Below are 17426 nucleotides of genomic sequence, written 5' to 3'. Positions count from 1 at the left end.
GGCCGGGCCGGGCCGCGGGGCGGGCAGGCGGGCGCTGGCGCGGCGGGCAGTCCGGCATGGTGTCGCTGGGGGAGGCTCGCCCGCCGACCGGCGCGGCCGGGGACCTGGCGGCGCTGGCGGAGCTGGACGAGGCGGCGCTGCTGGGCGGGCTGCGGGAGCGGTTCCTGCGGCAGCTGGTCTACGTGAGTGCCGGGGGCCGGGGCGGGGGGCGGCGGTGGGAGCTCGGCTGACGGGCTCTCCCCTCTCCGCCAGACCGACATCGGGGACATCCTCATCGCCATGAACCCCTTCCAGCCGCTGCCGCTGTACGGGAGAGAGGTGAGTCGCCGCGGCCCCCGCCGGCCGGGCTTCGCCGCCCCCCAGCCCCTTCCCCACCTCTGCGCCACCGCTTCCCCCGCAGGTCGCCGAGCGGTACCGGCACCAGCAGACGGGCATGCTGCCGCCCCACATCTTCGCCGTGGCCAGCCGGGCCTACCACGGCATGCTGGGCCGCCGGGGCGGCGGGCCCCAGAACCAGTGCATCGTCATCAGGTGAGGGCTCGGGGGGCGGGCGGGGGGCTCCCGGAGCCGGGCAGAGGTTGGGGGTCCGCGCTGCAGCCAGCGCGCTCTCCCCGGGCTCTCCCCACTGAAGTTTCGAGCGAAGCTCTTCTCCAGTGAGTCAGAACCCGGCTGCGCTTGCAGCGCATCGCTCTGCCCAACCTGTCCGCTTTCCAGACGGGACAGTGGGCACATCGCGAGCGGAGGCATGTGACAAACGAAGCTGGATTTTGTGGAGCAGCTCAGCTGCCGATGCTGGTAACGCACCTAAATGTGTCTGGTTTGCAGCTGGATGGATGTTGCACTGGAAAGATTTATCCAGCTCTAGGAAAGCCACAGAGTGCTCATCTCTCACTGCAACTGCTGTGAGAAAGGGAACAGCCTTGTTAGTAGGGCCAGTTACAGCAGGACAAGGAATAATGGTTTTGAAGTAAAAGAGAGGAGATTCGGGCTGGACTTGAGGAAGAAATGTTTTACACTGAGGGTGGCGAAACACTGGCGCAGATTGCCCAGAGAGGTGGTCGATGCCCCATCCCTGGAGACATCCAGGGCCAGGCTGGACGGGGCTCTGAGCAACCTGAGCTGGTTGAAGATGTCCCTGCTCATTGCAGTGGGAGTTGGACTAGATGACCTTCAAAGGTACCTTTCAACCCAAACTATTCTATGATTCTATAATTAAAAGAACATGTTTACTCAAAGTGGAGCCTCCCATGCGTAACCAAGGAGCAGCAGAAAGAAAAACAGATGCTTTTTGCCCTAAGACCTCTAGGAATCTGGTCAGGGAAAATCTTGTTGTCATGGGCAGTTCTGTGCCCTAGAAGGGGAAAAAATAGCCTCTTGTAACCGAAGAGCATACCAGTGTCACGAACATTTCACTCCATGATGTCACTATTGTTCTGCTTAAGCTGTCGAGGGTAGCAAATAGCACCAACTAGTAGAGAAAACCTCAAACAGCGTCAGCTATCAGAGAATTTCAAACAGCGTCAAGGAGAAAGCCTCAAAATACTAACTGCCTGTTCTTGGTATCGTAGAGAACACTTTAAATGTCATTTCAGTTAAAATGTTAATTTCCAGCTTGTTTGATTTAACATTTCCGTCTTTATATTGGCCTTCTGATCATTTTGTCAGTATTTTCAGTCTACACAGTGTGCAAATGACTTGCTGAATCATTGCTGAGTGCTGTGGTGGGACTAGGAGCTGACCTTGAGGGTCCAGCCCTACTCATTTCTCTAGCCTGCAAGCCCTCAGTTCCCGTGTGTGACCTGAAGCGCTCTCATGCAGTGGTAGCCATGGAGTTAGCAGGTGGAAGAGGTGCTGCTGGTAGGGCTCTTATGGATGAAGAACAGCCATAGTATTTGTCTTGGGAAATGGAAGACAAGAAAGAGTAACCTGTGGGTGTTTGCCAAGAAGTCAGCGGTCTGAGTGTTTTCCACTGGCAGTTTGTGGTCTCAGAGCTGAGAGTCTGAACTACTCCTGTGCATCTTGCAACCCTTTTAATTGGTCTGTGTGTTGCTGTCACAGGAAGTTCATGGTTTTGCTCTCTGTGAGTGGTGAAGCACTAAGATTACCTGTCATGAGCAAAGTTGGGGCGAAGAGGGAGAAGAAAGTCACTCCTGTTAGACCACAGTTCATCAGAGCAGCATGGAGGTGCACCAGGCTTTATTATTCTTTGTGGTCTCTTTAATCTCCCCAAGTTAGTCTGGCATATCTGGATGGCATGTTTCAGCGGCTGATGTTGAACACAGCATCTGCCTCCAGGTGTTATTGCAATCATGTTGTCTTCTGCTGCAAATTCCACTGTGTCCTCTTGCCTTCCCTGTCCCAGGGGACATTAGTCACAGCCTGCATATGCTGTGGTACAGCACTTGGGTCTCCTGGTGATGACTTTGCTTTTCTTCACAGCCTGGGGCAATTAAACATCTGCAGCTGGATAGTGTTTGCAGGACATGGTGAAGCTGTTGTTGGAGGGTACAAGGACAAGCTTGAACCATGGGAGTGTTGACTGATAGTGCTTTTGTGGAGGAAGGAAGTCACTGAAAGAAAAAAAAATCCTGTATACTGAGCAGGAGTGCTGTTTGGGCAGCATGTTCTCAACTGGAAAAACGATCTTATTTTGTTCGTGCCTATTCAGATGGTCATGGCCTCATCTGTGCTTTCAGATCAGGTACCTGTTGTAGTATTTGAGATCTTTAGCCACCTGTGACACATACTTGATTCAAGCATGGAGCTACGGGGAGCTACAAAGCAGTAAAGCCACACCAGATGCTCAAAGGTCGGGTGTGGAAACAGAGACCTGCCCTCAAGTACAACTTTGGCATTTCCTGCATTTTTGTGTTTCTATGCATGCGCTGAAGTTCTCTGCCGGTATGATGTTGTCAGTCAAGGACACGTTGTCTCACTGATTGTACGTTCCTCCTCCCAGGGCAGGGGAAACTCTGCTTTCCAAGTGCTGCTTGTTTGGCTTGAAGGCGGAGGTGCGGGCACGTGTGACGGCAGAGTGACGTGCACCACTGCGGGCGTGCGGGCAGCTCTGCGGCGCTGTGTCTGTGTTCTCAGCCGGCTGAGGCATGTAAATGTGTGATTGCCCCGGTATCTCAAGATCAGTACTCCATTGTGGATGGGGCAAGTCTCTTTGAAGAGCAAGGAAGTTGTTGACTCTACCATATCTGGGGTAATCAGTGTGTCAGATCACTTTTGAAGGAGGTTGTGTTCAGGAAGTTAGATATATTTTTTCTTAAGAAGCAGAGCAAATGGTCTGTCATGTTCACCCCATCCAGAAGTTATGGCATGGAGTATATCTGTACTCCCTTGAAGATGGGGAAATATTCCCCTTGGGAAGGGACCAGGGCCTCATGAGACCCGCTATGTGAAGCTGTGTGCAAGTTTGTACTCACATACATAGTGCAGCTGAAAAAGTTGTGAAACTCTTGGGCAAGAGAGCTCTTTCAAGCAATAGGGCACTAAGACATAAGGGGCAGAACAAATATACTTTATGGCTGCTGGAATTTCCTTCGCTTTTTCTTGGCAGTGGAGAGAGCGGCGCAGGGAAAACAGAGAGTACGAAGCTATTGTTGCAGCACATAATGAACCTATGCAAAGGCAACTCACAGCTGGAGCAGCAGATCCTTCAGGTAGGTCATTACGGGATGGTGCTTGTAGATGCAAAAGCAACACTACTGCAAGGCAGCTTGCAATGGGCTCAGAAAGCCTGCTGATGAATCACCACTGGGAGTCTGGGAGCAAAACATGAGATACATAAGGATATAGTGGGTAAGGATGGTGAAACAGCTGACCACAAATTAGAAGGTTGGTAGGTCAGTAATTCTGTTTGCTGGGAATGTAGTGGTATCTTAAATGACAGAAAACTATTGAGATGATTTATCATGTTCTCTGTGACAAGAGATTAGGGACATTTTTCTGAATAATTTTCTGTCTGAGGTAGATCAAGGACTTATATTAGAAAAATGAGGTCTTAATTTAATGGTACACAGAGATGGTGAATCCCCACAGCCTTCAGTCATCTTTCCTTGGCTACTTATACTTACCGTCAGGCACGTACCTGCTAACTGGCTAACTTCATCTTTGCTAGTTTCATATACCTTTGCTAGCTGATTTTGAGATGTATTTGTCTCTTTGGTTTGAATTATTTCTACTTTAATTGCTCCCCAAGGAGTTGTGGGAGTTTTTGAGCAAGTCATATCTTAAACTTTCGTGTAATAGATCAAGCAGAATGAGTTCTTGGACTACTTAATTTTAAACTCTGTGTTTTCAGGTTTCCCATAGAACCAGAGAGATCTTTCTGTGTGTGGTGGATTAACTTAAGCTGGACACCAGACGTCCACCAAGCTGCTCTACCACTCCCCCTTGTCAACTGAACAGAGGGAGAAAAATATGACAAAAGGCCTGTGGATTGAGATAAGGACAGAGTCATCACCCAGCATTTACTGTTATGGGCAAAACAGACTCAACTGGGGGAAAATTAATTTAATTTATTGCTAGTATCCAACAGAGCAGGGTAATGAGAAATAAGGACAAATCTTAAACTATCTTCCCTCCGCTTCCCCCATCTTCCTGTGTTCAACTTCACTGCCCATTTCTCTACCTCCTCCCTCCAAGCAGTTGAGCGGGATGGGAAATGGGGGTTGTAGTCACTTTATCACACGTTCTCTCTGCTGTTCCTTCCCCCTCACCCTCTTCCCTTGCTCCAGTGTGGGGTTCCTCCCACCGCAGACAGTCCTCCATGACCTTCTCCAATGTGGGTCTTTCCCACGGGCTGTAGTTCTTCAGGAACAGACTGCTCCAGCCTGGGTCCCCCACAGGGTCACAAGTCCTGCCAGCAAACCTGCTCCAGCCCGGGCTGCTCTCTGCATGGGACCACAGCTCCTGCCAGGAGCCTGCTCCAGCATGGGCTGTCCACAGGGTCACAGCTCCTTTGGGCATCGCCCTGCTCCAGTGTGGGGTGCTCTGCAGGCTGCCAGTGGAGATCTGCTCCACCGTGGACCTCCACGGGCTGCAGACAGACAGCCGGCCTCATCATGGTCTGCACCACAGGCTGCTGGGGAATCTCTGGTCCAGCACCTAGAGCACCTCATTCTCCTTCTCCACTGACCTTGGTGTCTGCAGGGTTGTTTCGCTCACATATTCTCTCTTCTGGCTGGTGTTGCACAGCAGTTTTTTCCACTTCTTAAATACATTATCCCAGAGGTGCTGCCACTGCTGCTGATGGGCTCGGCTTTGGCCAAGTGGCAGCTCTGCCTTGGAGCCAGCCAGAGCTGGCTCTGTCAGACATGGGAGGACCTGCTGGCATCTTCTCACAGAAACTACCCGTGTAGCACCCCCAGCTACCAAAACCTTACCATGTAAACACTGTGGAATGCTTTGGGCTCTGGAATACCATATTATTTCAGTGTGGTATCATTCACGGTGGATCTGAGCTGAGTGCCCGTGCTCTGTTGTGGGAACATGGTGTTGATAGACCTGCTGGCTCTGCTTAGAGCTGGCATGGATCGCACTGCCGGGCTGACCTGAGCAGGTTCAGGAAGCAGGATGGCTGTGTTTGCTCAGTGTAGTGCCTGGCCTAATGGACCCTGAAAGACTTGACTGGCAATGCTTGTACCCAGCGTGCAGTTCCTCCACTGGAAACAGAAATTTCAAGGAGGAGGGGCAGGGGCTGATCTCTTCTCTCTGGTGACCAATAACAGAACCTAAGGGAATCGCAGGAAGATGTGCCAGGGGAGGTTTAGGTTCGACATTAGGAAAAGGTTCTTCACCCAGAGGGTGCTGGACACTGGAACAGGCTCCCCAGGGAGGTGTCACAGCCCCAAGCCTGACTGTGTTCAAGAAGAGACTGGACAACGCCCTTAGACACATGGTGTGAATTTTAGGCTTGTCCTGTGCAGGGACAGAAGCTGGACTTGATGATCCTTATGTGTCCCTTCCAACTCAGGACATTCTGTGATTATATGAAAAGTTCATTTCAGGTGAGCTGCCTTTAGAAAACCTAGAGGTGACAGAGGAAATAATAGTCATCTTATTTGGTTCCTGTAGATACATTCAAGGGCCAAGTTAGCCCTTTTGGGGTTACAGTGTCATGCTGTAAAGCTGTGTTCAGCAGACTGCCCAGGATGTACCCTAAATCATCGTTCTTCCAGTCGGCTGGCATTCTTTGATCAAATATGGAAAAACTGTCATTTGACCTTGTTTGTATCCAGTTTGCCAAGCTGATCTGATTTTTCTCTTAGTTTCTTTATAATTCACTGTCCTGAGCCTTATGCTGTCTACAAATTTCAGTAGCTACTGAGTGCCATATTTACCTTGCTTATTGTTGTAGTATAGCTATCAAATTATCTAGTGGTCATGTGAGATGCTTTGTGGAAATCTATTATACCAACCTTACATTTTAACAAATAAGTCAAATGATTTTACTGAGATCAAATCCGTTTGATTGTGCTTAGTTTCAGTAATATCATGCTGCCTGGTCTTTGTTATATTTGCCTCTCTCAGTTCCTTTATCCAGGGTATGATAAAAATAGGTGCTCTTGAGTATTCATGGTTCCTATTCTAACTGAATGCTAAATAGTAAAAGCTAAAGTTAAACTTTTCCAGGTAAGTTAGGTTGGATCACTTAATTTAAGGAGTGCTTGTTCTACTTATTTATTTGTTTTAGGTAAATCCATTGCTTGAAGCTTTTGGCAATGCCCAGACTGTGATGAATGACAACAGCAGCCGCTTTGGAAAATACATACAGCTGCGTTTCCAGAATAATACAGGTAAAGTCAAGAGCAATATTTGAAATTACTAGTTTGGGGGATGGTTAGGCACTGGAGGGAGTGGACTGGGTAGCCAGAACTTGTGGAGGGTGAAATTTTAATACCTGACTCCCTGTGCGAAGGTGTGCAATTAAGTAAAATCTTACACTGTAGGCCTGGATTTGAACATTGCAGGAGTACAGGAAGGATATGGGGGTGACAGTGCAGGGGAAGTATCAGGAGTACTCTGTGGTGCCAGAAGCCTTGGTTGCTGCTAAAGGCAGTGAGCAGACACCTTCTCTAGGATGATGGGAAGCGTGGAGAAGCCCACCTCTAAATTGCTGGGCAGCCTAGAGGGTGTTGCACATAAAAAGTTATTTTAGACAATTCCATACTTCTGTCACCAAATAAGAGTTGCAGGACAGCTCAGTGAGCTTCACGTCCCCAAAGTTTACCCTGTCACTTCCTTGTGTGCAGTGAGAGGTGCAAAGCTGAGCGAGTACTTGTTAGAGAAGTCACGGGTAGTGCAACAGGATGCAGGGGAGAGGAATTTCCACATCTTCTACTACATGTTTGCTGGACTCTCATCGGAGGAGAAGGACATGTATGGGCTATTGGATCCTTCACTCTACAGGTATTTCAAAGGCAGACCCTAGTTCAGTCTTCGTGATGGGGGGGTGAAGGGGAGAGCAACATAATGGAGCCCATGTGGCCCTACCTGTGGAGCCTGGCACAGGTAAACAAATGAGTGGAAGCTGTAGTGGGATCTGAATGGAGCTACATGAAGAGATCTTATGGGTCATCCTGGAAGCTGGGAGGTCTTGAGTCTCTTCTTTGCTGCATTACCTTGGAAGAATGTATTTCTCTTTCGTGTCTCCACTGCTGCTGATCTGCTTTGTTCCTTTGGGGTAGGACTGACTTGCTGTGCTGATTGTGTGACGGTTCTGTATGGGATATACACTTTCTCAGGTACATAAGTGGACGGTTTGGTACACAGGATGTAGTTCAGCGCTGGAAACACAAATACCAAGAGGTGTGCAATGCCCTTGACATGGTGGGCTTCCAAGAACAGGTCAGTTCTGGGGTTGTTTAATTTCCATCTGTGCTTCCTGCAGGCATAGGGTTTCTTTCTGGCTGCTGTTTTGACGCTCAGTCCTGTTTGTCTCCTCTCTGGATTTTTCATGTTGCTTCCAAAACACCTGAGTCTGTCAGACTTTGTGTGGAGCCTTTTCCCAGAGGCTGCCTGTGCCTTTCCCTCACCTCTCCAAATTCTGGGACCTCCATGTTGTACATGTTACATGCTGATAGGTTTCCAGTCACCCTTCTTGTGTGTTTTAGGAGCAAGTGGACATGCAGGCAATCCTGGCTGGTGTGTTGTCTCTGGGCAACGTGACCTTTGGGCCCGAGGAGAGCAATGGGTCTGTAAAAGTGAGTGAAGCCTCACGGGGATGGCTGAAGGCTGCAGCGGTGAGTGAAAAGAGCTTATAGAAACCTGATGGATATGGTGCTGGTTCCCACTGGCAGTGTGACTGCAGGAGCTGTTCCTGCTTCAGAGTGTGAAGGCTCCTGAAGAATAAGCAGATTTTCCAGAAATGCTCAGTGTGGCCCCATGACTGTGTTTGTGTTCACTGCTATTCATGCCCAGAGAGATACTTCCCAGCTTCTGTTTCTTGTGTGGCCAGAACCAGTGTCTTGCACGTGGCAATATCACATGTGCCTTGTTGATACCATACAATGCAATCTTTTTAAAATAACTGTTGTATGTTGCTGAGTGTGATGATGCCTTGAAGAAATTCAGGTGTGCAGTATCTGAAACCTAGTTCTGTGGTTTTGACAGATCTTGTCCAAGGATACCACTTTAACTGCTACCGGTTTTCATTGGTTATCAGGAATTAAAATTGGTAGTATTTCACATGAAATTATCACAGATTAAGAAGTATATATTCTCCAGGGCCATCCTATTTTTATTATATGGGAGGATACATTACCCTGCTTTGTTAACAACACAGAACAAGGAAGTGTAACATATTTCTGACTTTTCTGTGTCTGTTTGTTTTGACCTGTTTGAAATCCCAGCACCCTTGGTTTTTTGTTTCACCCCATCTTTTTCCCTGTTTCCCTTCTATAATATGCCATACCTGAAACAACCACTTACTCTGCTCAAGAGCCAGCTTCTTTTTGTCTTATTTCTTAAAGTCAGCTCCTTGTTTTTGCCCATGGCAGGGAGAATTCCCATTAAACTGATCACTGAGGGGTTCCGTTGTGTCTGACTTCCTGTTGTTTCCTGTCTTTTGTGGGTCTGTGTGACTCTGATGTCTGCTGAAGCTCAGACATCTCAGCACCTGCAGTCACTTCGGTGTGGTGCTGTTCAATAGGTCATCAAACACTTCAGCAGGGACTGGCATGGGTCCCCAGGAAGCTGAAAGGTGGCAGCACAGGGAGAGCAAAACAGAAAGTATTTGCGAGAGAGCACAAGAGTGAGCTTGGTCACCGCAGGGATCACGCACATCTCAGAGCCCTATTTCTTCTCTCCCAGGGTCAGTTTGGAGTCCAAGAAGATGAACTGTTAAAATGCCTCATTTGTACGATGTCGGTGACCCGTGGCGAGCAGATTCGTCGTTTTCACACCCAGCAGCAGGCAGAAGGTAGGAAACATAATGAATTGCAGATGTGCTGGGTAGAAAGACTGACCCATATTTGATGGAAGTGTAACCCCACACATGTGCAGCTTATTGGGAACAAAGGTGTCTGTCTGTGCCCTTTCATTCCTCTTGCACAGAGGCAAGTATATCAATGTTTATCTGTTTAGTCTCTTACAAACACATAGAACCATGAGTGCTGCTTTTGTTTGATCTCCATGAGACTGCAGCAATTAAATGAGATACCAAGGAATTAGCTTTGCTTTCTCCCTCAGTTCAGCCCAAAAGGAAATTGTAGGTATTTGTACAAAAGACGGGAAGGCTCCTGTTGCAGAGTACTGGCAGCATAAAGAGCTCTAGATAGTAGATGGAGAAATAACTGAGAGAATCAATGAGATAGCTCGGTATTGGGAGTGAGATGAAAGGGCAGTATGTTAAAGTATCGAGTGCAAGGTGTTATTTTCACTTTCAATAAGAAAAGTAGATACTCCAAGATAATCTTCACAAAAAGGTTCAGTTAAAATAAAATATTAAGAAAATAAATAAAAGTCATGAAATCTAGAATATTGCTTAAAATAAGTGAAAAAAGCTGAAAATGGGAAATTAGCTAGTTCTGTTTCCCAGATGTCTTCTCTTGCATGTCTCTAGACAACAAAGTATATACCTCCCATCACACAGTAGTTTGTCTCCTTCTTTGATGTCACCAAATTTTCCATCAATTGCATCTTCCTCTTACCTGCAGCATTTAAACACTTTGCAGCTCTGGGCTAGGAGGAACAGAACCATTCGATTTTCAAAGTACAGCTTGGAGCGTCTTGCTTGGTTTAGCAGTGAGGGGATCCATACTCAGTAGACCTGCAGAGGGGAAGCAAGTCTCTGAATATTCTAAAAAATGGCTGGACTTTTTTGGAAATAAAATTTTCAATTTTAGATGGTCTCACAAGTGCCCTAGCATGCCATATCTGATATTGTAGAAATATTGTGAGGTTTTTGGAATGAAAGCTCCAGGTGAGCACGCAGAGGGCAGGGATGGTCAGGCGGATATCGAATGTTTATCTGATCTTTAAAATAGCTTCATAAACCACTAGACATTGTTGCTAGAGGTGAATGTATTGAGCCAGCTTGTGTGCTGCGTTCCCTACTCTCCTTGGAGCCCCTCACTGAGCTGCTGATGTTCTCTCTGTGCAGATGCTCGGGACTCCATTGCAAAGGTGGCGTATGGCCGAGTATTTGGCTGGATTGTTTGCAAGATCAATGAGCTGCTGGCTGAGAATGTGGATCCTGAGGTGGAATTGAGGGAGATAGGTGAGTTCTGCTTCCTCGGTCCTGTTCTGTCCTCAGGTATGTGCCCCTCAGCCACAACGAAGGAAAGGCACAATATGAGGTTTCGCAGAGGCTGCATGCAGGGATCCATTGTCAAAGACATGATCATGTTGGAGGTACTGGTCAGCAGCATGAAGTCTGTAGGGCCTTTGCCAACTCTGAGCAGTTTTTTTGTCTGAAGCAACCACAAAGCTGTAGTTCTGGGGCACTCTGGCTTTGCAGGGGTGGAAGTGGGGCTTCTCCTAACTGCTCCAAGGGGAGTTATTGCAGAGGTACCACTGGTGACTTGACTGGGGTTTCCCTGTGCCACGGGAGCTGGGTGATGGAAGATTTAGTTATGTGTTGGGGTATGTAGATGTCTGCAGTCTCCACGATGTGCTCATCTTCCCTCTTTCAGGTATCTTGGATATTTTTGGGTTTGAAAACTTTGCAGTGAATCGTTTCGAACAGCTTTGCATAAATTTGGCCAATGAGCAGCTGCAGCACTTCTTCAACCATGTAAGTCTGCTGTGAGTGTTCTCACCTTGTGTGGCAGAGAAAACAGAGTTCTGATCTACCTGGCATGTGAAGGAGAGCTTGGGGAAAAACTATTGCCTGGAAGGACAGAAATGGTGATTAGTGAAGCAGAGTAGATAGCAGCAGCCTTCTCTGCTGCGGCAGGGGAGCCACTGGAGCAGGGAAGGAAGAAGTAGAAGGGTCAAGTAGTGACCAAAGTTGGCAGAGCAGGGACAGTTACACTCCAAGAAATGTTCCTGCTTTATGCACCAGCATCAGTGACTGACAGGCTTAGGATGAGTGTGCAGAACAGCAGTTTCATCTTGGGCTTCTCATGCCACGAGTGAGAGACCCACACCACTGTCGTCTCTTCAGGGTTGTCTAGCCAAGTCTGCTGAGTTCTCCAACTGCTTTGTTCTGTGTTTCAGCACATTTTCCAGCTGGAGCAGGCTGCCTACAAGGAGGAAGAGCTGCCTTGGGAGACTATCACATTCAACAATAATGAACCTATTCTGGTGAGTGAGAGGGCTGACAGAAGAGAATTGCTCCACCCAGCCAAGAGAAGGGTCTTGCTGTTTCTGTCATGGGGAGGAGATGCATCTGGGAAAAACCTCTTCAAAGGGTGGCGTAGGTGGGAGTGGATGCCCTGTACTGCTTTATATGTGCGTAATGTGTCTCTTTTCCCGCAGAATCTGCTTCTGGCCAAGCCACTTGGGCTCCTATCTCTTCTGGATGAGCAGAGTGCATTCCCACAGGTATGCATGAGCTAGAGAGCAGAGAAAATAGTGTGGGGGAATGTAGAAATAAATATCTGGATTGCAGAGAGAGCTCTTATGTTGGAGTGTGGCTTTAAAGAGCAGGATGAACAGAGGTGTCCCCATGCGTGACTAATGAGATGGGACAGCCAGATCAGGGACACTCTAATGATATTGGCATCCCTGTGGAAGGTCAAAGAGAGAGTACAGTACTAAACTGTTCCACAGCCAAGGATACTTCTAATGCTTTCTTTTGCTTCTGTGTGCCCTGAACAGATCTCTGTTGCAGCCTTATTGTTTCAATATGAAATCTGCTTTCTTGCAGGCAACTGATAAGACATTTGTGGATAAACTAAACAACACCTTCAAAGGGAATTTACACTTCCAGCCAGGCCGAGGCCGTCTTTTGGGCTTCAGCATCATTCACTATGCTGGGAAAGTACGTACTGTTTACAAGAAGAAAACCGTTGTATGTAAGAGAGGGTATTTTTGTTGTTTGATAAGTAAGGCCTTGATGTTAAGAAGTGTGTGGCCCAACAATGATAGTAACAGAGTGATGTGTTCCCAGGGAGTTGCCTAGAAAGATTCCCTGGGCTTTCTGTAGAAGATATAGGAAGAGAGGACCCCTGAGGAAAGTGGGGCTACCTCTGGGAAGTACAGGGTATTAGAATAATCTGCTGTACTCATCATCATTCTATTGGAGTTCTAGTCTTAAAATAGCCCCTTATAAAATAAAAGCCCTGCATCCACTGTGCAGCAGCAAAGGACAGTCTAAAGGCTTTACCTTTACCTGTAGGGTTCCAGGGCGCAGCAGTCCCTATTTGATTGCAAACACTGAGGAAAACAGTGAGAGCAGACAGGTACTTAACATTTTGAAAGTGGAGATGCTTATTTATACTTTCAGAGGTGTCTAAGCACCATGAGGCATAGGACTATTGCATGGAACCTTATTGCCACCAATTTTGAAAACACTGGCCCAAATATGTTGAATTGATTACAGATAATTTTTGAAGCAGGAGGAGACATGACAATTCAGGTCATTGTAATATGCAGTGTAGTAATCTAATCTCACCATTGTTGACTAAGTTATTACTGGTGACATTCTTTATTACAAAAATTAAGACCTAACATAGCAAGGAGAGTGGCAAGCTGGAGATGAGACAGGAAGGGAGCAAGAGAAACAACAGGATGCATGACAACAGGTTGGAAAAGAAGAACAAGAAAAGGTGGATATCTCAGTGTTATGCTGCACTTGTGTGCTTCTGATGCCTCAGTGCCATCTGCAGGGTTTTGTTACTCAGGATTTGCATCTGAACGGGGTGCATATGCATTTATGAAATCCATGTGGCAGACAGTGTACAGAATTCATGTGCAAGCCAGTGCACATTCAGTATTAACAGTTGCTCCTGGCAAGCTGTGGAGGTGGCTTTCACAGCAAACCTGTGGGCACTGCTGGCCCCAGTGACTTGCTGCCTTTTCCTCCAGGTACAATATGCTGCTGAGGGCTTTCTAGAGAAGAACAGAGACACCTTGCCAGCCAACGTCCATGGGCTCTTCATCAACAGCATCACCCCCTTGCTCAGTGTCCTGTTCACAGGCAAGTCCCTCCACTATGACAAAGCACCCCACATGAATCAAGACCCACCTTGGCAAGAGCTACATGTGGGGATGAGGCTCATGTGCTGTGGATGTTTCACAGCCAGCAGCTCCAGAAAGACTCTGGGAAAGCTGCAGCCTGGACTGGGGCTGCTGTCATATACTGGGCTGTCTGAGCTGTTTGTTCCCCTCCAGAAAGCAAGGCGGGTTGTATCCTCTTCTAGAGAATTACGCCCTGCTCAGATGTCTTCCCTCAGATCAGATAGCCCATCTTCTCCAGGGCCAGTGCAGGACCGTCTCCACTGGCCCTTTCCATATGCTCTGTTCTTGTCTAGAAATGAAGCTGGACAAGATCATAGGTTCTGGCTCTTCACACTGAAAACAGAGTGCTGTAAAGCCACAAGCAATGAGTGTAGAGATTACTGTTTTCAAACACATGTCGTATTTCAGGGACAGCTTGTTAAAAAACTCTGAGGTCATGCATTTTTTTTTCCCACCAGTACACTCCCTGTTTCCAGTTATTGATGAAGCCTCAGGGTCTCAAAGGCTTCTGTGAAAGCAAACATTTAAAGAAAAGTCAAGTGGATGATTCCTTGGAATTCATCTGGCTGAAGACAGTGCTTCTGGTGCAGAATTATATTTTTTTTGTCCTGTACAGTCCATGCGACTTTCTGGGACTTAAAAATAACTGACGAATTTAATTTCTATTCTCTGCTGTGTTTTCCAGCTCTTCTGCTCGGGAGTATCTTTCTTCTTTACCACTTAACACACTGTTACTGAAGATACTTAGTCTAGTCCCAGCTCTCCAAAAGGTCACAGACAGCAGAGATAACATGTTCTTAGATTGGTTGTCCAGCCCTGGGCAGCTGGCTCTAGGTGGCTCCACTGAGCAAAGGATTTGACCCAGATGACATCCAGAGGTCCCTTCCAACCTCAGCCAAATCTGTGATTCTATGATTCACATGACACCATTGCATCAAGGTTGTGTAAGAATGTCATTAGATCCTTCAGTAAATTCAACTTCCCTGAATTTTTCATCTTGTCAGTGAATTAGTTTTAAGCTCTCTGACTTTATATAATCTCCCGTGTTGACTGCTGTTGGTAAGCTTCCCATTTGCTACCTGTACTTTTTTTCTGTGTTGTTAGATGCCCGTTGATGACTTTTCTTTTGAAGGTCATTTGGGGTTGTTCAATAACCTGATTGCCTTGTCTTCTCAGTGGCAGAAAATAATATTGCCTGCCTTATATGCTTCATATATTTGCATTTTCTTCCCCTTTCTTTAGCTCTTTCCTTCTATTTCCACATGATGAAACCTAATGCCTGTCTGTGATTCAGTATTTGTAGGAGACCTGTGTGTGTAATGAGGCTTGAATGTTTAGACGTGCTTGATTGCAAGCAAAGGTACAAAATTAACTATTGTCTTTGTTCTTCCAGCCACTGTCTCCAGGACGGGGACACTGATGCCTCATGTGAAAGCCAAGGTATTGCATCTCAGGTCCACATGGCAATTGATAAATGATGGCATAGTTACCTTATATTTATTGTTTGAGAAACTGGCTGAAAATGAGAGCAGACAGGAATTGGTTGAAAATAAGAGCAGACAGCAATCTGCTTGCAACAATTTCTTCTTTGTTTTTTGCCAGGTTTTCTGCTTGCTTCTGCTGATATGTTTAACTTGTCTTCCCTCCCCTAAAATCCATTCTCTCTCCTTTTTGCCATCTGCCTTCCAGCAGAGCTCTTTGGATGGCAACCGAGCACTTCTTCCAGGGGTGTTCTTTTGCTTTGGTTTCATTTCAGATCATACCAGGAGCAGACAACAAGTTCAACAGCACACGAAAACAGTCTGCTGGAGCTCAGTTCCGGGTAAAGTATTGCTGCTCTGCAGTGCCCCTTGAGATGAGTGCAGTGATGTTTCAGTGAGAGCTTCCAAGCTGCTAAGCATAGTTAAAGCATCCAGTGTGTCGACAGGGGTTTTTCTGGCTGTCAAGCACAGCTGATCATGGTGAGAGTGACCCAGTTGTTATCAGAGCCTTGGAAGTTGCTGTGGGGTGTGAAAACAGTTCTTGCTGTGGGATATTGCATGCTGGGCTCTGGCAGCACTTTGCCTTGCTGGACTGTTGATCTTCTTCTGCCCTCGCCAGCATTCCCTGATGGTGCTCATGGAGAGGATGTATTCTGCCAACCCGCATTTTGTGCGCTGTATAAAGCCCAACAGCCAGAAGGAGCCAGGCATGGTGGACAGCCAAGTGGTGCTGCTGCAGGTGAGGAAAAGCAATGTCCTTCATGGGTACTTCTGCCACATCTCGGTGGGGAAGGCAGGTCACCCTGAAAGAGTGTGGAGATAGCCAGAAACTGACTGTCTGAGTCTCCCCTCACAAGAGAAAAAGCAGGCACATGTTTTATGCATGTGAAGGTTCTGGGTACTAGGTTGTTTTTGTGACACAGACTGCTAGGTCCAGGTTTTGCAGTCTTAGTTCTCTCCCATTTCTTTTTCATGAATACAGTGAGATCTGCTTGTCAGGCACTAGGATTCATCTTTGCATCTCCTGGATGGGGACTGGTACAGACAGTACTCCACCAAAAATGCTCCTTCCCGGAGGAGACTGTTCTCACCCATCAGCCAGGGGAACTCTGAATAGGAGCCAAGATGTGATTGCTGTGATAGGATCTGAAATGTGCTGATATGACTGTCTTTGGATATTGTGTCAGGTCTGATGTCCAGACACTTTAAGGAATACTGAAAATGATTAGAAGAGCTCAGAAAGCTCTGTGGCCTGTTTTATGTAAATAAGAAAGGATAGGATTAAGAGGGAAGTTCATCTGTGCCTCAAAGTACTTCTTTGCCCAGATTTGGAAGTAAAAGGCTATCCTCGGAGGGACAGAGGCAAAGCAGTACCCATGGCTGGAAGGTGAAGTTATTTCTGTCGTTTTTTATGGTTTCCAGCTTCTAACTGAGTGTGATTTATCATCAGAGTGGTAAATTCAGTTTTAATCAAGGAAACATATTCAGAAAGAAGCTTTTTCATTTTGAACTAGGGAAGTTTAGGGATGAATGAAGGAATTTCTGGCTGCAGAAGAATGAACTGATGTCCTAATGACCTGTTTCTGTTTGTTTCTCTGACGATCTTTGTGGTGCTGCTTCAGCTCCGGTACAATGGACTGCTGGAGACAATCCGTATCCGAAGAGATGGTTTCTCCTGGAGACCCTCATTTGAGGAGTTTGCCGAAAGGTTTATTAAAACCTCTGAATGTTCTAGATATTGTTAGGGAAGTGACCCTGGTAACCAGATATGGGGAGAGAGAGAAACAGCCTCTTTAAAGTCCATGTGCCTGAGATCATGGGGTTGTTTGCTGTGGGAGGCCAAGTGGGAAAAACAGTGATTTATTGTTGTTTGCTGTGAGGGTGGCATGGATCACCTCAGCACATCAAGGGTGGGGCTCTTATCTTAACTGAATTGGTTTGTTTTTCACAGATATGGAATTCTTCTACTTAAACCAGACATTTCTCTCACAAAAGAAAGGTAGGAACCCTTCCTTTGTTATGTGAATTCCAGTTTGTTCCTCAGAGACTTTTGGTCTCAGAGTAGCATAGCAAACCGAGTAAAAGGAACTAAGTGAGGAAGGGTTTTTGTGGTGATGGGGAACAAAAATCCCTAGGCAAGGACAGTTAGTGTTTAAACAGCATTTAATACAATGATGGATTAAATCTTTCTTGAATCGCTATGCAGCAATTCAATTGCTCTAAAGCCTTGCTATCCTGTGGAATGAAAACTGGCTGATGTACTCTATTTGGGGATTCACAATAATGGTCGGGGGTGTCCCTGAACTCAGT

At 46.9% G+C, this 17426-nt stretch overlaps 1 protein-coding gene and 1 long non-coding RNA gene across 2 annotated transcripts; both read left to right on the top strand.

The window, feature by feature from the left end:
* Nucleotides 1-230: 230 nt before the first annotated feature.
* On the top strand, nt 231-3623 carry LOC136001302 (uncharacterized). The gene is made up of 3 exons (XR_010607766.1): nt 231-318; nt 401-531; nt 3566-3623. It is a non-coding gene; the product is annotated as an uncharacterized LOC136001302 (long non-coding RNA).
* A 3122-nt stretch (nt 3624-6745) lies between these two features.
* LOC136001446 (myosin-IIIb-like) lies at nt 6746-16861 on the top strand. Its single transcript, XM_065655768.1, has 15 exons — nt 6746-6806; nt 7263-7419; nt 7755-7857; nt 8124-8252; nt 9322-9430; nt 10613-10729; nt 11145-11245; nt 11671-11757; nt 11932-11997; nt 12323-12436; nt 13483-13594; nt 15029-15075; nt 15392-15457; nt 15736-15855; nt 16739-16861. The coding sequence occupies exons 1-15, from the start codon at nt 6746-6748 to the stop codon at nt 16859-16861; spliced, it is 1512 nt and encodes a 503-aa protein (XP_065511840.1).
* The last annotated feature ends 565 nt before the right edge of the window (nt 16862-17426 follow it).

Source organism: Caloenas nicobarica, chromosome Z (genome assembly GCF_036013445.1).
Source record: "Caloenas nicobarica isolate bCalNic1 chromosome Z, bCalNic1.hap1, whole genome shotgun sequence".
NCBI lineage: Eukaryota > Metazoa > Chordata > Aves > Columbiformes > Columbidae > Caloenas > Caloenas nicobarica.
The sequence above is the reverse complement of the archived record's forward strand: the minus strand, read 5'-3'. Positions and strand labels throughout refer to the sequence as shown.